Here is a 20,614-nt window from a genome sequence, read left to right as displayed (position 1 = left end):
TTTTTGCAAATCATCTTCCCCTTTCAGTGTGGCTGGGGACTTGCATAGTAATATCAGAGCAGTGCTGGTTATTTCCTCTTATTTCTGCCACTGCTGCTGTGAGCCATGCATTTGTGTGTGTGGAAGTGCTGCTGTTTCTGATCCTGCTCCTTGCATGGATTCTGGGAGTTCTGCCTGTTGTGTGATGAGATGTATTGCTGTTGGTGTGCTGAGACGGGCATGGGCTGTGGGACCTGAGCAAGAGCACACCTGAACCTGCTGGAGGTTTGAATGAAGGTGTGGACTATTGGCTTCCTTGCTGCTGGGAGGTTGTGGCAGGCTCAGAGCTCCCGAAGGGGATTGCTGGGTCTGTCAGGTCTGCTAGGCAGGAGGGGTCAGCTCCTCAGGGCTGGCACTGCCTCCCAGCTTTGCTGTGCTCCTTCCCAGGCACAGTAAATCAGCTGCCTGGCTCAGTCTGAGGGGAATTAAGGAGCTCTCCTCTGATTCTCTTCTCACACAGTCAGGCTGGAGGTGTTATGAGCTGACAGAGCTGTGTTAATAAGCGAGCAGCAGCAGCAATGGAGTTATCATGGTGATTACACAGCAAAACCAACCTGCAGCACTGGAGGTGCAGCTTTATCTCAGCATTTCTTCTTCAAGGGCTTCTTTCTTGTGGTGTGTGTTTGTGTGCAACTCCTCTGTGGTCAAAGCCCGTCAGTGTGGGAGGTGTGTGGGGCACACCAAGAGCAGGAGCTGGGGCTCAGAGCCTGTGAGTAAGGCACGAGTGAGCAAACACGTTGGTTGTGGAGTAATCTGTTTGCAGAGGAGCTTCCTACTACAGCTGACAAAACTGTGACATTTCAAAAGAAATAAACTTTACAAAACACCAGCTCACTGATACAGAGCAGAGCTGGTGGAGCCGTGTCCGTGTGTACGTCTGCAGGAAGTGAGTCACGCTCTTACAAAATCAGCATCGCAAGCATCTGTGGCATTTATGACAGTTCCCGTCTGGGGCTAAATCAGATCTCTCGTCTCTGCAGGCTCTGCTCCGGCCTCAGGAATGTCTGCGGAGCCCAGCTCCTCCTCCTCGCCGCCGTGCCCCGGCCCTGCGCCGCCCAGCTCGCTGCACCTGCCCGAGAGCCGGCGGCCGCGGGAGCGCTCCCCGTCCCCGCTGCGGGGCTGCCTCATCCCCAGCCCGCTGCCCACCCGCCGCACGCGGACCTTCTCGGCGTGAGTACCGCCCTGCCGCAGCCTGCTCTGGGAGCGGGAAATGCCTGTTCTCACCGCGCTTTTGGGGGACTTTCACAGAGTTATAACAATGATAACTTATTGGTGCAAACGACCTACAAGTGGCCTTTTCCTGCCCTGTTTCTGTTCTTTTCAAAAACTGTTTGCAAGCACACCTGAGCCAGCTGGAGGTTTAATGAAGGTGTGGACTGTTGGTTTCCTAGCTGCTGGGAGATTGTGGCAGGCTCACAATAAATGAAATAAAATGTTTTTATTAGTTAACCAATCAAATATTAATTTTATTCATTATTACTTTTTAATTAATACAAAATTAATACAAAAGAATTAATACTTTAAAAAATTTTATTAATTGACCAATCAATGTCAAACCTATCTATAAAATAAGAGAATTTTCATATCTAGCTATACAAGAAGATAATTGCAATATTCTTTTAACTATCTATAAAAGAACCAACCAATGTCAAACCTATCTGTAAGAGAATTTTCGTATCTATCTATAAAAGAAGAGAATTGCAATATTCTTTTAACTATCTATAAAAGAACCAACCAATGGCAAATGTATCTATAAAAGAAGAGAATTTTCACATCTATCCATAAAAGAATTGCAATATTCCTTTAACTCTCTATAAAAAAGGAGAAGAAAAATGCTTTTATTAATTAACCAATCAAGTAGAATATGTCAAATCTATCTATAAAAGGAGAGAATTTTCATATTGAAACTACTGTTCTGCAAACCAACATTCTAATATTCGGTGTAATTTCTTACTCAACAGTAACAGGGCGCAGCCAGCAGCCCCTGGAGGGGGCCTGGTGTCTGAAGCTGCTTTGTGATACTCTTCTCCAAGAAGTTCTGATGCCTTCGGACTTTCAGTCCAAATGTACTATAGTTTTTCAATGCTCTGTTTTAGAAAAGGATGTTTGAAGTCACTTGGCTCTTTAGGACAAAAGTTTTACAGGGAGGGGAAAATACACCAAAAGCCCTCAAAACAGTTTGTTGTCTAAAGCTTTGCTTCACTTCTGGCATTGGGTTGTGGCTTCCAGGACCAGTTTGTGTTGGTGCTTCCTTCTCAGATCCTGATTTTTTTTTTTGGCATGGTCTCCCTTCTCACTGCCCCTGAAGCACTGGACCAAACCTCACTGGAAGTTTTAGGTTTTTACTCCTGACACCTGTGCTAATTTCATCAAAGTTACATTTTAGGGATGCTCCATCACTTTTCAGAGGAAAGTGGCTTATTATTCAGTGGGATTAGTTATTATTTCCTTGTTTCCTTTTCATATTCAACTTTCATGCCTTCATCTTAAGATTGCTCAGATAGACCTGTTAAAGAATGTGAGTTATCAGGGTGTCACCCCATATCTCTTTCTCTAAGGTTTTTTGTATGAGGTTTTCCGTGAAGCAAGGTAGTATTTTTTGCTTTTTGTAGCAATCTTTCAGCAGAGCTGGCTTTCCCTGGTCTTTCCTGGGGCCCAGTGGTGCTGTGCAGGCTCCTGTGAGCCCTGTCCAGAGGGAACCCCTCCCCAGTGCAGCAGCTGAGGATGGTGTGGCCAGGTTTGGCCATTGCAGAGAATTCCCAGTGCCTGTCAGGGGCCCCCCAGTGAGGAGCTGACCTGAGGAAGGCAATGTGGGCTCCTTTGTTCATCTCAAAGCCTTTGAATCTGGGTGCAATGTGAAGCTTCTGCCACAGCCTTTTATTTCTGTGTGAGGAAGGTCTGGCAGTGCTGAATGAAAGCTGTGGCAGTAAGATCTCTGCCCCCCAGCCAGTCTGTTTTGGGCCACTCACTCTGGTTTGTGTGCTTTCCCCCTTTTGCTCCTTGCAGTGTTATCCAGCTCTTTTCTTCCAGAGTTATCCATCAGGATTTAAATAATAAGTCTCACTGATGCTTCATATTATTACTTCTGAATTCAAAATGAGGCAAAAAAGAAGAGAAGCAGAAGAAAAGTTTATATTTTGTCAGTTCCAAAAGCTTTCAAATGCCCTGAACTTCCTGATGGAAGTAGATTGCTGAAAGGAACATAATTGACTTAATAATTGGGGTTGCCCTTGAAAAGCAAGTCCAAGCTAGCTTGCTTCAGTGCTGTGTTAATAATGAACTCTTTGTAAATCTTCTCAGCTGTTAATCTTAGTTTGGTTCTTACAAAAAGAAAGAATTTGTTATTTGGCTTCCACAGTCCTTTAATCATTAATTAGTGTAAGAATCTTGCTGTATTTGTTTGCCCTGAAAACCAAAATAGCTCTGAATTTTTTGTGTGTGTGTCCTCTTTAAGCAAGAGCTCTAGGTGAGCAGTTGTATAAAGAGATGAATGTGACAGGCAGTGGCTTATTATTCAGTGGGATTATTTAATTTTGGTTCACTGGGAGTGGGGGGCCTCATCCCCCACAGTGCCTTATCTCTTTGAAAGATGCAATTGAACTTTAATAGCTTGTTTAGGACAGTGAGTGCTTTTCTGTGTAACAAGCACTTGTGAGGTCAGGTGTGTTGACAGCTTTATAGAGCTGGAAATGAAGTGATTTAATGGAGATTTCTTTCTTTAGCACTTTCAACTACATTTCTTTATTGTTAGTTTGATTTAAGGAACAAAGCTGTTACCATTTTTTAAAAACAATTTCATTTAGACTTCAGTAAAATTTAAACATTTGGGACAATGGTGTCCAAGTTGCCATGATGCACGTAAACAAATGGCAGAGCTGTCATTGTGTTTGAAGAATTGCAACAAAATCCTCTTCTAACATGGAACCTACTGGATATTCCTGGCATGAAGAAGGTTCTGACCTAAGCAATGCTCAGAGTAAACCCCATAATATGTCTAAACCAGTTGGTTTTCATTAATGGAAGTGTTTGAGTGAGTTTGGATCCCTGGATCATTAATGCAGGAAAGGATTTAACCACACAGTTTTCAGGACAAGTCATATTTTTCATGGCAGTATTGCAGATTGCAGGTTCTGCCAATGTGTCTCATTTAAAATACAGGTCCCATGGCAGTGGAGGAGGAGCTCAGGCATGAGTCTGGCTGTTTGCACTACAGCTGGGCTTCACACTTCCTGTGAAATCTGTGAAAGCACAACACTTAGGTGGACACTGGTATTCCCAAACTCATCAAAGGTAGAAGATTCGTACATTTAGCAGAGATGATTTGTTTTGGTGTTTGATAACACTTGTGTGGAGCCACTTCTCTTTTTTAACTGACTGGATACAAGGGAGCCCTGCATCCTTGTGCTTACTGCAGACAGTTCACAGCTTGGTATAAATAGTTGTGCTAGGGAAATGTCATGGCTCTTTGGTGTGATGAGGTTTTGTTTTTCTCAGATTCATACTTCACCCCTCTCTAGAACAAACACAAAATGTGCTTGCTGTAGTGAATATACAGTGAATAGTGAATATTGCTAGTTGGCAAGCATGGAGGCAGAGGAGTTGCTGAGATAGTAATTCAGATAACATCTCTGGAAAGCAGGAAGCAAAGGCAGGATGGTGTCTGGAAGTGGAAGATTCTCACATTTAGTATGTTTTCTGGAGGAAAACCTGACCCAGTGATGGAGCAGTTCAATTCAAGATGGCAGTTGATGCATTATAGTGCTGACAAACATCATCTTCATCTGCGTGTCCCTTCCAAAGGCCCCGGCAGTGCAGTGTGTGGCAGTGAGAGCTGAGCGCTGCTGCAGAGCTCATGGGGGGGGAGGGAGGGAGGGCTTGGCCACTGTGCTTTCTGCCCAGTGTGCCCAGGCCTGAGCTGCTCTTTGTGCTTCCTCCTGCAGCACGGTGAGAGCCTCGGAGGGGCCCATCTACAAAGGGGTCTGCAAGTGCTTCTGCCGCTCCAAGGGCCACGGCTTCATCACGCCCGCTGACGGAGGGCCCGACATCTTCGTGCACATCTCAGAGTGAGTTCTGCCTGTCTGCCTCCAGCCCCACACTGCTCTGCACAGAGAAAAGCAAAGCACAGCTCTTCCCAAGAATATTCTTATCTCATTTGCTGTGCCTGTCTTTGTGCCAAAGCAGAATGCAATATGGAGGTTGTTTACCCAGAGTGATGGGGTTTTGTTTCCTTGGCCTGTCAGGGCCAGGGGTGTGTGTGTGTGGGCTGACAGTCATGAGATTCTGGGCACAGTGTGCAGAGTTGAGTGCTTGGCAGATTCAGTGTAGATGTAATGTAATATAGTATAGAATAATACAGTATAATAAAGTAATTAATTAGCCTTCTGATAAGATGGAGTCAGACGCATCATTTCTCTCTCCCCCTTGTCAGGGGTTCCCTGCAAATACAGTATGTGCCCAAGGGGAGCTGCAGCTCTGCTTTGCCTTCATTACCAACTGCTCTCAACATTTCAGGCACAATCTGGTTTATAATCTGTCATCCTCACTCCAGCAAAGAGGGGTTATGCAGATGTTACTGGCAGCAATAGATTATTGCTGTTAGCAGTTCTTTTCCTGTTATTATTATAAATCTGTTGAGTTAAAAACTAGAAGATGATCCTTAAATCTCTTAGAATAACCTATGAGTTTTGCCTAGACCCAGAAACTTGCATTCACCTGAAGCAAATATTTCATGCAGTGTCTAGTTTTAATGTAAAGATTTATAACACTGAAAATTCACTACTTTTACTTTGCACTGCTTGTACCATTATTAAACTAAAGGTTAATTGCCTTTACTGTTAAGAAAAGTCACACTTTATTACTTCCTTGAATTTATCTAGCTTAGATTGTGAGCAATTTATAGCTGAAGCTTTCTCTGTTAAAGGGTTCATTAGTGCTTGAACCCTTTTTGTTCTGAACACACTGAGAACCACCCCCTCTGAATTTACCTTTTGATAAACTAAGCAGATAAAGCTTTTTAAGTTCCTTGCTGAGAATTTTTCTCCAGTCTAAGCCAGTCTTTGCAGCATGCTTAGAAAAGAGACTGAAGAATTTAAGCATAATGTTAAGACTATACACTGCGCACACAGTTACAGTGTAAGGAGATAAAATCTCCTCCAGTTCTGCTCTGTTTCTCTTTCTGTACATCCCATAATCGCATTAGCCCTTTATCCCCAGTCTTTGCAGAGTTGCTTATCTGCTGTGACCTCAGCATCCTCTGCAGTGTCAAAGTTTGGTGCAGATCCAGCCTGGCATTCCCAGCCGTGGCTGCATTCCTGATTCCTGGATGTGAGAGTCTTGGCTTGGCTGCAGGGCAGCACATCCCCTGGGACAGCCCTGCCTGCCCAGCAATGCCCAGCACATCCTCTGGGACAGCCCTGCCTGCCCAGCAATGCCCAGCACATCCTCTGGGACAGCCCTGCCTGCCCAGCACATCCCTGGGACAGCCCAGCACTCCCCAGCACATCCCCTGGGACAGCCCTGCCTGCCCAGCAATGCCCAGCACATCCTCTGGGACAGCCCTGCCTGCCCAGCACATCCCTGGGACAGCCCAGCACTCCCCAGCACATCCCCTGGGACAACCCTGCCTGCCCAGCAATGCCCAGCACATCCCCTGGGACATTCCCTGCCTGCCCAGCAATGCCCAGCACATCCCCTGGGACAGCCCTGCCTGCCCAGCAATGCCCAGCACATCCCCTGGGACATTCCCTGCCTGCCCAGCAATGCCCAGCACATCCCCTGGGACAGCCCTGCCTGCCCAGCAATGCCCAGCACATCCCCTGGGACATTCCCTGCCTGCCCAGCAATGCCCAGCACATCCTCTGGGACAGCCCTGCCTGCCCAGCACATCCCTGGGACAGCCCAGCACTCCCCAGCACATCCCCTGGGACATTCCCTGCCTGCCCAGCAATGCCCAGCACATCCCCTGGGACATTCCCTGCCTGCCCAGCACTCCCCAGCACACCCCACACTCTGCCCTTGGTGTTTATGGCCTGGCTAATCTGCAAGGTTTAATGGGCAATTTTAGGATTTGTTCCTAGGCTGGGATGTTGACCAGTGCTGTTGGTCTCTGAGGGTGTGTTAAGACTGATGTTTATCCTCCTGTAACCTTTTCTAGATCTACCACCAGTTTTATTTTACCTAGTGCTCACAGTACTGAAGCTGTATAATCCTTATCTGTTGTTCAGAGTGGTTATCCAGTGATAAGTCAACAAAACCTCACCAAACCCACTCCCATTGCCCCAGCTGTCTTTCCTGGCTGTGTGTGCAGCACATGTCCTTGGAGAAGGAGCACTTGGCTTTCCTCCAGGTTTCTGGAATGTTGCTGCACCATGGGCATTGACAACCCAGAGCTTTGTAGGGCTCATGGGTGCAAATAGGCTCAGTGATCTGACTTGTGTTCAACCCAAGGAAGTGACATTTTTAATATCTCCTTTCTCTTTTGTCTAATGCAAATGCACTATTTCTCCTCATTTCCTGAATAACTTAAAAATAGCATTTCCTATGTCACAATTTAAAAAATTTAACTGTGAACATCTAGTCTGACCTATACAGTTACTGATCAGCAGGGGTTTAGTTACAACAGCCTTCTTGCAGAAACATGAATTTTCAGCCTTCTAATGAATTCCTTTTAAAGAACTGTCTATTTTCAGTCCTGTTTTTTTTTTTTTTTTTTTGCCTTGTACATTTTCTCTTCCAACTAGTTCAGTAAAATTTTCTTCAGTTATGTGAAATTATTCCTTTTAAAACCCCGGGGATGACTTTTTGATTGGGGTTGCTGTTTTGTTTGTCTGTACAAAATGTGAACTGCTCTTTCAAGTTCCTATCCTATGGCCCAACACATCTTTGTCTTGGATTTGATTCTGGGTGCACAAGGTGTGCCTGCCCTCAATTCCCCTCCACTCAGTAGCAACTCCAGAGATGTTTTTCTGTTTCCCTGTTTAAGACTCCCATATGTCTCCTATGCTGAGGTCCCAAGTGACATTACAAAAATAGCTTTGTGTGATTTTTATGTGATTTTTGGTGCTCTGTGCGAGGCCCCTGTGACAGGAGTCCCCTCTGGTGGGCTGTGCTGTTGGTGTATTGATCCCATCTGCTCTCACACTGCTCTGAGAGCCATCAATAATAAACTGTACTGGAGTAACTGGAGAGCTGTGCCACCCTCCCCTGCCTGCCACCCACTCCCTCCATCCTAAACCAGCCAAAAGGTTGTAAAAGTTTATGGCCAGCCTCACTTGTGGAGGTGTTTCCAGTGCTTGTTTGGCTGGCGCAGGAGGTTCTCTGCTCCTCCATCCTTGCACCACCCTGTGTGGGGAGGCTGAGCAGGGCAGGGCTCAGAGGGGCAGAGCTGCTCTGTGGGCAGGGTGGGAGGCTCTGGGCCCTCAGACACAGCCCAGCCACAGCCCAGCCTGGCTCTCTGTTCTCAGCTGCGTCATTTCAGTGCATTTCACACCAGGAGCAGGCTCCATGTGCTGTGCTGTCCCTGCAGGAGAAGGCTGCAGGGCACCTCCTGTTCCCCACCCACTCCTGTGGCACCTGTGCCTTTCTGCAGAGGCTTTTCCCACCCCATGGTTGGCAGTTCAGTGCTGAGGGTCCTCTCCCTCCCTGGTGATCTCCTCCTGCCCCAAACGGGCTCTGAGCCCTTTGTGGGGTTTACTGACTTGGCTTTCACCATGGGCCTCCACTTCTCCTTCCATCTCACAGCAGGCAAACCATGCCCTGCTTCTGGCAGAATCTGTGTGCTCAAAGACTCTTTTCCTTGCTCTTTCAGAAGCATCTTAGTTCATACAGATTTTGTAGGACTGAAGTGTTTTGTGTTTTTACAGCTTCTCTAGGTCAATTCTGCTTTCTTGAAGTCAACAGCATTTTCTATTGTAGCAGGAATGGGCCCCTGTTTGAAATGTTTCACATGTAGGTACTCTCTCAGAGCTTCAGTTCAAAAATAGCTGATGTTTCTGCCTCAACCTGTTAGTGAAAAGTGCTATTATTGAAGTACTGAAGGTTTCAGCACATTGTGTTCTTTAATTACTCAGAGTATATTTGAGTTGCTGGAAACAGCTTTTAGTGCTGGAGGGTGATGGTGTCACTGTCTTAATTCTGATGCAAGGCAACACTGGAAGGACAAATTAGTACTGCCTTTCATTTCAGTTTATTTCACAGTGAATTTGATAGATTGCTCTTTATTAACTGGAATTGCTTTTTGTGGCAGCATTCTGTAACCAGGCCTGTGGCTCAGGGGACTCCAGTGGCTCTGGTTTGCACAGAGTTTTCAGATCCTCATCATGTTTATCAAGGGATTCTTTTCCATCTATTTATTCAGTTAAATCTGAATGTGAGGGAGATGTTAGCCTGTTCACTGCTCAGTGTGGTACAAGCATCTTCTCATGAAATGAAAGCGGATTGTTCCTCCCAAATTCTTCCCAAAAGCTGGGATTTCATGAGCTTGGATAAAATGGTTATGCCACTTTGGATTCACCAAGATAGACGGTTCCTCTGTGCTCATCACTAAGCTGTGATGATTAGTGAAGGCTTTAAGCATAGGCACCAGCTGCCTGACATGCAGATTATTATGATTTTCAACATAAACTTTTAATTTGAGGAATTAAATTATTTTCTCCTCTAAGCTTTGAGGAGCTCTGAGGTTATACTTTAGTGAAAATGTCTTCCATGGGATGGGATGTCTGTTCCCTGTAAGTTTCTTTATTTTTTGTAAGATAATAACAACACTTGGGTTGGCATTTCCTTTTTAAATGAGCATTAGCCCAGAAATAAAGTCAAATGTATGTGACATTGAAAAGCTTCACTTCATGTCTGCAAAATTTTCTGTGTACCTGTTCAGGAATGTGGACATGGAGACATGTTTCATTAGTGGAAGTTGCACCAAAGCTGCTTTATTGAGTTGGACTTGTGAGATGTGGGTAGAAATATGGGATCACAGAATTGTTAGGGTTGGAAGGAAGCTGTGGAGAATATCTAATGGCCCTGGCAAGGCAGGGTGAGCTAGAGCAGATTGCAGGAATGCATCCAGGTGGGTTTGGAATGTCCCCAGACAGGGAGAGTTCATCCTCTCCCTCGCAGATCCAGTCACCCTTGACATAAAGAATTTCTTCCTCATGATGAGTGGAACTTGTGGTGTTCAGTTCATGGCCATTGCTCCTTGTCCTGTTGCTGGGCACCACTGGAAAGAGCCTGGCCCCATCCTCTTGGCAACTGCCTTTGAGATAATTCCATCTGATGAGATCCCCTCTCAGTCCTGCCTCCTCCAAACGGAACTGGCCCAGCTCCTGCAGTTTCTCCTCTGTGGCCTCTGTGGAACCTCTCTGGTGGCTCCTTGAGGAGCCCAGAGCTGGCACAGCCCTGCAGCTGTGCCTCAGTGGGGCTGAGCAGAGGATAGGGCACACAGCCCTATAGCTGTGATCAGTGGGGCTGAGCAGAGACAGGGACACAGCCCTGCAGCTGTGCCTCAGTGGGCTGAGCAAAGGACAGGGTCACCTCCCTGCCCTGCAGCTGTGCCTCAGTGGGGCTGAGCAGAGACAGGGACACAGCCCAGCCCTGCAGCTGTGCCTCAGTGGGGCTGAGCAGAGACAGGGACACAGCCCAGCCCTGCAGCTGTGCCTCAGTGGGGCTGAGCAGAGACAGGGACACAGCCCAGCCCTGCAGCTGTGCCTCAGTGGGGCTGAGCAGAGGATAGGGCACACAGCCCTATAGCTGTGCCTCAGTGGGGCTGAGCAGAGACAGGGACACAGCCCAGCCCTGCAGCTGTGCCTCAGTGGGGCTGAGCAAAGGATAGGGCACACAGCCCTATAGCTGTGATCAGTGGGGCTGAGCAGAGACAGGGACACAGCCCTGCAGCTGTGCCTCAGTGGGCTGAGCAAAGGACAGGGTCACCTCCCTGCCCTGCAGCTGTGCCTCAGTGGGGCTGAGCAGACACAGGGTCACCTCCCTGCCCTGCTGGCCACACTCCCCCAGGGCACCCCAGCTCCCCCTGGCCCTGCTGGCCTCCAGGGCACACCATAGTCACTTGTCACCCAGCAGCACGCCCAGGTCCCTCTCTGCAGAGCTGCCATCCAGAGGGTGAGCCCAGCCTGTGCTGGTGCTTGGGGTTGTCCCTCTCCAGCTGCAGGACCTGCCCTGGGCTGTGCTGCACCTCAGCAACTGCTCCCTGCCCAGTCCTGCAGCCTGCCAGGGTCAGCCTGCATGGCAGCACAGGCTTTGGAAGGGGCTTTTTGTCTGCCTGGCTTTGATTCAATGAGTGGCTCTGAAGGCTGCAGAGATGATTTTGTTTTGGTGTTTGATAACACTTGTGTGGAGCCACTTCTTTTTTTTAACTGATTGGGTACAAGTGAGCCCTGCATCCTTGTGTTTGCTGCAGACAGTTCTCAACCTGGTATAAATAGTTGTGCTAGGGAAATGTCATGGCTCTTTGGTGTTTTGTTTTTCTCAGATTCATACTTCACCCCTCTCTAGAACAAACACAAAATGTGCTTGCTGTAGTGAATATACAGTGAATAGTGAATATTGCTAGTTGGCAAGCATGGAGGCAGAGGAGTTGCTGAGATAGTAATTCAGATAACATCTCTGGAAAGCAGGCAGCAATGGCGAATTCATTTGCCTGGAGTGAAATTTTTAAAAAGCCCATAATTACATTTTTAATGGCAACATGTAATGTCAGTTCTTCCATTTCCACTGTCACCAAACTGATGGTGGTGTTACAGCACCAGTGTGAGAGCTTTATCCTCCTGTATGCTGGTGTTACAGCATCACTGAGAGCTTTATCCTCCTGTATGGTGGTGTTACAGCAGCAGTGTGAGAGCTTTGTCCTCCTGTGTGCCACCTCCTTGGCTCCTGTTCCCTGCCAGGAGTAATTCAGCTCTCCCAGACAGTCCCTGCTGTGGCTGTCAGCACACACAGTGCCTCTGGTGGCCTCCCCCATCCCCTCTTGCTGTCCCACCTGTAGCTGTGGGATGTTCCCCGAGGGCAGACAGGAATCCCTGCAGTGCTGGCTGTTGATGTTTCAGACAGGTTCACATCAGCTTCCCTTCCCACTGGGCTGCTGAGGGATGGGGGACATGGGGAGCCTGGGGGAAGAGATCAAGTGTTGTGCATCAGAGCACTGCACCCACCCTTCTGCTTCCCCTGAGCATTTGGGAGTGGGCACATGATGGAGATGCTTTGTGCCCCAGGATTTTGCATTTGTCTGGGATTTGGCCTGAAGCCTGTGTACCTGCAAGGGCAGGGCAAGGAGGTGGCTCATCAGAGAGCAGTGATGGATGAATGACCACACTCTTGGTGCTTTAAAAGATTTTATTTTGCAAAAGCAGCATATTTAATGAAAAAGAAAAAACATTCAGTGCTTGTGGGTTTTCTGCAGTTTGCCAGCACTTGGCTCTGAAGGGGAAAATGCTGCATTGCAGAGAGGCCTTCAGGCTGTCCTTCAGGCTGGGCTCCTGACCCCTGGGCAGTGATGGCTCTGGAGGACTGGTGCTGTGCTTGCCCCAGGGACACAGGCACACAGCACCCCAGGGACATCCTGGGCACATTGCTGTGCTTCACTTCTCCACTGTGGTGTGATCTCAGGTTTGCCCCCAGTGTCTGTAGCTCAGCAGGGCTGAGCACCCGAGGGCTCTGGGCTCCCAGCTGGGGATGTCCCTTTCTGCTGCTGCATTCCAGCTGCTGGCTGTGCTGGAGATGTTCTGTCAGCTGCACCTTCCTGCAGGGAGAGCCCAGCTCTGAGCTGCTGTGTCCATGGAGAGATCATCTTTTCATGCTCCTTCCTTTCCTCTGATTTCCTGCCAGATCACTCTTTGGTGCACAGCACTAGTGCCACATCTCCTGGCTTCTCTGTGGTGCTGCTCCTCTGCTGGAGTGGAACAATATTGGTTGGAAATTAAAATTACTTGGTAATTCTAAATGATCTGAGAGCTGAATCTGAGCTGAGAGAACAAACTTCCCTGGCCTCTCTGGCTTTTCTGTGAGCTACCAGCAAAACAGTTTCTGCTGACTGCAGCCAACTGCACTGGGGTGCTGGGAAGCCAAATCTCAGTTTTCTGATTGCCTCCAAAATCCTGCATGACTTTCATGCTTTGGACAGCACAGATCCTTCCTGATGGACTCCCCTTCTCATGCTCTGCTGCAGGGTGAAGTGGCTGAAATAGGTAAATTATCTGGGGCAGGAAGGAGAGGCAGCAGAATTACAGATCTTTCTAGAGATGTGTTTGGAAATGAATAGAACATGGATAATCTTTTTCCTAAGTGTTCTCCACCCCTACAGCTGGCTCAGAAAACTCCCTTTGCAGTGGTGCATGCAGGAGAGTCAGGTTGCTGTGGTCATTATTGCAGTGAAGTCTCCAGAATCTGCCCCTCCATGATCCAAACTGTGTTGGGTGGGATTGTGGCAGGATCCAGGCTGGCTCTGAGCAGGAGCAGCTGTCTGTCTGTGGCTGAGCCCACAGAGGCATCCCTGCAAGGCTCTCTCCTGTTCCCTCCTCACAGGGTGTCTGTGCTGGAATTGGCAGATTTGGAGCCATAGCTATCCCTGGATGGGGATTCAGACCCCATGGCCAGTGGAGAGCTGGGCACAGGATGTGCATCCACTGAACTGGGAGCGAAGGGCAGCTCCTGGGAAGTGTCTGTGCTACAGCTCAGGGGATCCTGGAGCAGGGTCCTTGGATATTAACAGCTGGGATCCTTCAGTCTGAGCCTCTTTACACTCATCTGTCCCAGTCCCTGGTGTGGCTGGTGGGGACAGGCAGCCCTGCAGCTCCCTGAGTCACTGCTGGCTTGCACAGGGAGTGCATGGGAGGGCATTTGGGATTAGTAACTCACAGTGGTTCATTACTCTGGTGTATCTTGCTGTTAAAAGCACTTCAGGTTTCTTGAGGAAATGTCAAGGTGTTAAATGAACTTTAAGAAGCCCAGGAGGTAGCAGAGCCCATGGAGGTGCTCATGGTGTCACCCATGGCAGGCTTGGTGACCAGCAAGGTCAGAATTACTGAAAACTCTTGTTCCTAAATGTTTCCATGTGACTTTGGCTGTGTCCCAAGAGGCCTGGAATATGAATAGCAGCTGTGGGGAGGAAGAACTAGAACATTCCTTATTTAGGTAATTTCCTAATAACCTCCCAGTTCCCTAAAAATAGTGCAGGATAAAATGCTCCACCATACCAGACTGGCACTGAGCTGGGAAATGGGAGGTGCTGGATAATCTAAAACTCACTCTATTGTGTCTCTCTGACTCTGACATCAGGAAAGCATTTCCTATTTTTAGCTTGAATTTGAAGTTGCTGAAGTGTCTTAAGATTCCTGGGTATGTAGATATTCATTATTTTGAATTGAAAGTGCACTCCAATATCTCAAACAGCAGTGGAAACCTCCACATTCCTCTAGATCAACATTTAATACATATGGAGGGTGAAAGTGAAAAATACAGATATAAAATTATTTTATCAACATGTAACATCAAAAAAGTCCATGTTTAACTTCCTTTACCAAATTTTCCAGGTAACTTTCATTGTTTACAGAATGGCTGTTGTTGGCTGAGTCTGTTCCAAGAGCTCTGTTTACTCTCTCTGATCTTTTCCAGCTCATTTCCTGCCCAGTGCTGGAGGTTTGCTTCCTGCTGGAGGATCTCCCCCAGCTCTGTGCAGGGCTCTGCCTGCAGTGCCACCGTGTCACCCCCTCTGAGTGCCATCAGATTGTCCTTTCTGCATCCCTCCACAAGTCTGGGTGTGGTGTGTTTCTCCTCCCAAGCATCACATGTGGTGACAGCAGGGCTGGAGTGGCTCTGTGTCTGTCCCAGCAGCAGCTTTTGGTGGCAAACACTGCCCAGGGGACACTGCTCACCCTCAGCTCTGCTCAGCCTGCAGACCTTTGTCCTCCTGCTTTTCCTGTGCCCTGGAGGCAGTGAGCTAATGATCTCATGTTTGTTAGGCACCAAAAATAGCTAGGGATCACAAACCTGCAGGAGAAAAAAGAATATCTGATCTGTGGGAGGAAGGTTTAAAGGGCAAAAGCAGAGAATGAAATTGGAGATGTTTGTGTGGCCACAACCTTTATACACAGCTATGCAAAGGAGGGGTAGGGTCTTCTCAATAAGTGAGGAAAGACAGCAAGGTAGGGATCAGATGAAGCTGTCCTGGGGTTGAATGAGGTTTTATCACAAGCTCCAGTGACCTGTAGTGTCAGCTTGGATAAGCAGTGGAACCAAGAAAGGATCTGATGCTGTCAGCATAATGCTCAGCCCTGCAAGAAATGCTCCCTAGCAGAGAAAAGTGCCCCTGCCTGGGCTGGGCAATGCTCAGGGCTCTGCACATTCTGGGCACAGTCTGATCCCTTCAGTAGCAGGAACACGAGTATTCAGCCTCACGATTCAGCATAAGAAATGGGGGTCGGCAAATATTTTGGGTTTTTTCTTTTTCCTTGTCAGACCAAGGGCTAACAGGCCGTGCCCAAAGAGTCCCCTCCTGGCCTGAGGGATGTGGTGGCTGAGTGTGTCCTGCAGGCTGGGCCTCTGCTTCTCCTCTCCCTGCCTGCAGTGTGGGCTGTATTAGCCATGTCCTGTGTGTGTGTACACTGATTCACTTGGTTTTATTTCTTGGAAAAGCAGAATCGCTTTGTTACCAGTGTACGTGCAACACACACCTTACCTGAACCTGTCCAGGTACATATTCATGTTTCCATTTAAACAAAACATTCCCTAACAAAACAGCCATCATTTTATCCTTTTAAATGCTCAAGCTGTACTTCTTCCTCACTTGATTTTGAATATTCAAGTGATTCCTCATTTACCTCCATTTTTCAGGAGCTTAAAGCTTTTTTATATTGGTGCTTTGGGGGACTATGAATCCACTTTCCTTTTACACTAACCATATTTACCTACTTTTGCAGATTTCAAACGTTTATTTCACTAACCATGGCTTATCCTGTTTTACAGAGGTTTTAAAAAACATGTAAGGTTCCTGTTTGTTTAAAAAAAAAGATGTTTCAGCCAAACCTGAGATCCCTTCCTGGGCAGGGCATCCGTTTGGGGGTGGCTGTGCAGTGGTGACGAGTTCCTGCTCCCTCAGGGCCTGGGGCTCTGCAGTGGTGCCTGGAGCACCAAGGAGAGATCTGGTTCAGTTTTAGTGGTTTTAGCTTTGTAGCAAGATTTTTTTCTCTTTTTTCTTTTTTTCTTTTTTTTCTTTTTTTTTTTTTTGCCACAAAGGATCAAGGTTCCTTTGATCCTCCTCAAGATTCAAGAGGTTTAAGTAGGAAAGGTGATGCTATTTTTTTTTATATACCATTTTTATTTTCACTTCTGGTTTGACTCTCTCTACCCTTTCCTGTGTCTCTTGTTGGGGCTTTTATGTTCCCTCATCAGGTTCCAGTACATCCTCACTGCAAAACTGCTGTTTCAAGGTCAGGGTAACCTTCTGGGTCTGTGGCACTAGAAAAGGTAAATTAGTTTCTGCTCCTGGAAGGACAGTAAGGGTTGGATGTGCAATCCCTTCACACCTGAAAGGATCCTAAACCTGTTGGAACTGGGGGAATGGGGCATAGCTGGAGGCAGTGACTGGAGAGCACAGCACAGCAAAGGTCAGATGTGAGAACCTGTCCAGTGATACTGGGCTGGGCTGACAGGGTGGCCTGCAGACTCTGCAAGTAAATAAAGGTCAGCTGGATCAGCCTGTGTGGGTTGGAAGGGGCTGTCAGGTCTGATGAAGGAGGCTTTATCTTGATTTTTGCTGTAAATATTTCTTCTGCCTTCAATTTTCTCCCATTTTCCTGGGCACTGCTCTGGAGGGTTCAGCTCAGGACCTGCCCTCCTGGGTCTGATGGCCACAGTCAGGGGCAGCTCTGGAGTAGAGGCATTTCCAGGGAAATAAACTCTGAAAGACTTTATTCCCTCAAACATTTCAAACCCCAGGCCTTGGGAGTGCCTTTAGCTCCTCATAGCAGGTTTTAGATTCATATTTAGATACAGCAGCATTTTCAATATCATGTTGATACAATCTGCTAGCAAACAATGACTTTTCTTTTGAGTTTCCCATGGGAGAAGTCTTGATGTAGGGGTCATTTTCAGCTTCCCTTGTACTTGTCTGGTTACCCTGTCCTGTCTGGGTTGGGCTGCTCTGGCTCCCCACAGCCTGAGCTGACCTGCAGGGCAGAGCTCACACAGGAGCCCTCAAAAGGGGAAGGGCTGGCAGAGGCAAAGCTGGAGAAGTTTTGCACAACTGTGAGGAGAAGCAAACTCTGATGTGAGTTTAGAACTCCCAGTGGGGACCAGTGTCTTTGCCTCCTATCAGTCCTGCCAGCCTTTCCTGCAATAGAAAATCCCTAAGATTAATGGGTCACAAAATGAGAGGGGATATGAAGGACACTGCTAAAATCTGAGATTTCTGCTGTTAGCAAAACATGGGGTAAAATTCCTGGGTGGGGTGAGCATGCTCCCAGTGTGCTCTCAGAGAAGGAAAATACCAAACTCAGTGGTGCACCCCAAACTCCTGATCTAGACCACGTATTTTTTCTTTCCTGGACCCAAATCTGGACTCCAGGAGTTCACAAGCAAGTGTCACCAATTAGGAATCCGGTAGAATTTGTTATTAGTATTGATCTGTTCCTAAATACAGACACTGCTGAGAAACACTGAAAACCTTCACTGAGAAATGTCAGGGCAGGGGAAGGAAGCCGAGCATGTAGGTGTGGGTACATTTAAAGAAAGGTGAAGTGGCATCTTCTGTACTGTCAGAGCCTCATGGCAAGGCAGGAGGGAGGAATCTCTGCCAGTGCTCAGTGGCACATGCTGGGATTTTTATTACAAAGCTGTGATCTCAAGCACAGGGTGGAGGTGAGGAGGGCTCTTTGCAGCTCTCTGTGTCATCAGCACCTTGATCTGAACAGAAGGTGAAGCTCTTTTGGCATCTCCCACTGATTCCAAACCCAGGCTCATGTGCAGTAGCAAATGCACAGTGCAGGTCTGGCAGCATCACTCTGGGGGAGCTGAGGCCAGGAGGAGCCTCCTGGAAACGTCCCTGAGTGCTGGGTGGGTGCTTGTGCAGGCTCACACATCAGGATAGCAGAGCTCTCTTGTAGGGGGATAGAATATGAGAAAATAAAGCTAGTGTAGAAAGGAATCTCACCCCTAAGGAGCTGCAGCTGGGCCAATTATCAAAGATCAGGAACAGGCCTGACTTTACCAGGCCACAGCTGTAAGCAATGAGAAGAAGATGCTATAAAAGAGTGGGGCGGCTGGGTGAGAAGGGAACTGGAGTCAGTGGCTGCTTTGAGAAGGAGAAAGAGTGAGTGCTGTGAGGAGATGCCCATGAGAAAACACCCAGAAGGTATGGAACTGTTGTGATAAGGAGACAGCAGTATGGAACCCCTGCGATAAGATGTCAACACTCTCTTTTCTCACAGCAAGTAATTCTGAAATATTTGATACCATATCTTAGCTGGGCTCCTTTTTTATTTAATACCTCAAACTGTGTTATGGTGGAGTAACCTAAAGGGAAAATCTTGCCATTACATGGTACAGTTCTTTTTAAGAAAAAATGAAAAAGAACCCCAAACTGAATCTTCAAAAGCTTAAGTGAGAAGAGGAGGAAAACCAACCAAAAAGAGATCAATTTTGTTTAGTTTAAAAACCATATCCTTGAAGTAAGTGGCAGCCCTGCCCTCTAGTGCTGCTGCAAGTGAGGTGTTGGTGCACAGCTCTCAGTCCAAGCCTGGGCTCACCTGAATATTCTTTAAGGCAGATTGAAGGGGGGATTTTTGTGGGTTTTATTGGGTTTTATTTTGTACTTCTTGTGGTTGGTTGATTTTTTAGGGTGATGGTGGTGTTTGTAACATTTTCATAGGATTTCACTGCGAGACAACCAAAATCAGCCTCAGACTTTGACAGATGACAGGCTCTCTAAAATCCCTGAAGTACTTTGAGCATCTAAGCTAACAATTATGATAAAAAATTCAGTCAGCTGCAGAAGAGAACGAGTGTTTATGTGACTCCTGACTAACTGGAGCTTCCCTCCACAGCATTGAAGGCGAGTACGTTCCCGTGGCAGGCGACGAGGTCACCTACAAGATGTGCACCATCCCTCCCAAGAACGAGAAGCTGCAGGCAGTGGAGGTGGTGATCACCCACCTGGCCCCTGGCACCAAGCACGAGACCTGGTCAGGGCACGTCATCAGCTCCTGAGGCGTCCCTGGAGCGTGGCTGCTGCCAGGTGGGCTCTGCTCAGCAACTGGCTGCAGGACCTGCCTGAAGAATTCTGTGTGTGAGGAAATACTGCATTGTCAATAAAGCAGATGCAGGCCAAAATTACAATTTTTTACAGCTGGCCCGATTTAAAAAAAAAAAAAAGGCAATTCAAATGCTAATGAAAAAAATCTAGCGCAATGTGTTTACAAGAAATGTATTTAAAGAGAGCTAGTTTGTGTGCTTGGTGGAGGAGGGGAGGTTTGGGTTTTCTTTTGTCTTGTGAACTGATTCCAGGAAATGCCCAGGGGAAGGGGGGAGAGGTTTCAAGGAGAGCTCTTCTGGTGCAGGTGGCCTGGCCCAGCTCAGAGCCCTGAGCTCCCTGGGCTGCTCTCCAGGGCTGCAGCACCTTTATTGCTGATTTAGTGCCTGAATGCCCTGGCTGACACACAGAGGTGTTCACTGCTGACTTGTTTTCCTCATGGAAGGAAGTTCACAAACACAGCAGCTGCCACAGGGTGGAAGATCTCCATCAGGGGGTTGTGCTCCAGTGCCCATCAGGTGCACCCCTGCAAATGGTGTGGAAATTGTGTTGTACTGGTAAAGCTGGGGTTGTTTGTGAATTTATTTAGGTGCCTTGATGGTTGATTAGCAACAGATTTTATAGGCCAGTATTAAAAAAAAAAAAAAAAATCTCAAATTTAAATTTGCTCCAAGGTAAGTGGTAGAAAACCATAGAGTAGTGGATACTTCACAGCCTCAGAGGGTGTCTGTATGAATTTTGACCAGGCTGAAGATTTGCCTTCCAGACTGCATGCAGCTGACTGGCATGGTGTGCCAGGGGCAGGGAGGGCACCTGCACTGCTGCACAGCAGCTGTGTGCTGCCCAGGTGTGCTAAACACTGCCTGAGTTCTCAGCAGGCTCAGCTGCCTTGGTGAAGTAAATTCTGCATCTGTTTCCCTGGCAAACTCCCTTGGTAGGATGTGGTAGGGCCACCCTTCCCCAGACTTTTGTGTAGTTGTAGTGCTACTAAATTGGTTTTGTTCCTATTTGCCTTCCATATATTTTTTTTTCTTTCAAATGAAGCATTTTTCTCTGTTATTTTCCTAACAGTGGATTTTTATTGACTTTGCAAATAAAACCAGAAAAAAAAGCAGAACTCTTGTTAGTTGTATGAAACAGTGTAGCTTCAGTTGTGGATTTGGAGCTTCACCAAGAGGTGCTGGCTGTCAGGAGCTGTCCTGAGCCTTTCACAGCAGCTGTGATGTGGGCTCAGAACTGCTGTGCTGGCTGTTTTCCCTTAGCTGTGCCTGTTACACTGGTGTGCTGGGGTTTGGGTTTGGTTCTGTTTTTATGACCCATAAGCCT

General features: G+C 47.5%; 1 protein-coding gene across 1 annotated transcript; it reads left to right on the top strand.

The window, feature by feature from the left end:
* Nucleotides 1-1,027: 1,027 nt before the first annotated feature.
* CARHSP1 (calcium regulated heat stable protein 1) lies at nt 1,028-20,134 on the top strand. Its single transcript, XM_054270980.1, has 3 exons — nt 1,028-1,209; nt 4,980-5,102; nt 19,083-20,134. Exons 1-3 carry the CDS (start codon nt 1,040-1,042, stop codon nt 19,243-19,245), a joined length of 456 nt encoding a protein of 151 aa, XP_054126955.1. The 5' UTR covers nt 1,028-1,039; the 3' UTR covers nt 19,246-20,134.
* The last annotated feature ends 480 nt before the right edge of the window (nt 20,135-20,614 follow it).

This window comes from Melozone crissalis, unplaced genomic scaffold (assembly GCF_028551555.1).
Source record: "Melozone crissalis strain CALT ecotype California unplaced genomic scaffold, PUWL_Pcris_2 ptg000012l_1, whole genome shotgun sequence".
Lineage (NCBI taxonomy): Eukaryota > Metazoa > Chordata > Aves > Passeriformes > Passerellidae > Melozone > Melozone crissalis.
This window is presented reverse-complemented; position numbering and strand designations above follow the sequence as displayed.

What these genes read in the sequence shown, in the direction of transcription:
- CARHSP1 (XM_054270980.1), top strand. Translation starts at nt 1,040, where the DNA reads ATGTCTGCGGAGCCCAGCTCCTCCTCCTCGCCGCCGTGCCCCGGCCCT. An exon ending in CGCACGCGGACCTTCTCGGC is followed by an intron (nt 1,210 to 4,979) that starts GTGAGTACCGCC and finishes TTCCTCCTGCAG; the next exon opens with CACGGTGAGAGCCTCGGAGG. An exon ending in ATCTTCGTGCACATCTCAGA is followed by an intron (nt 5,103 to 19,082) that starts GTGAGTTCTGCC and finishes TTCCCTCCACAG; the next exon opens with CATTGAAGGCGAGTACGTTC.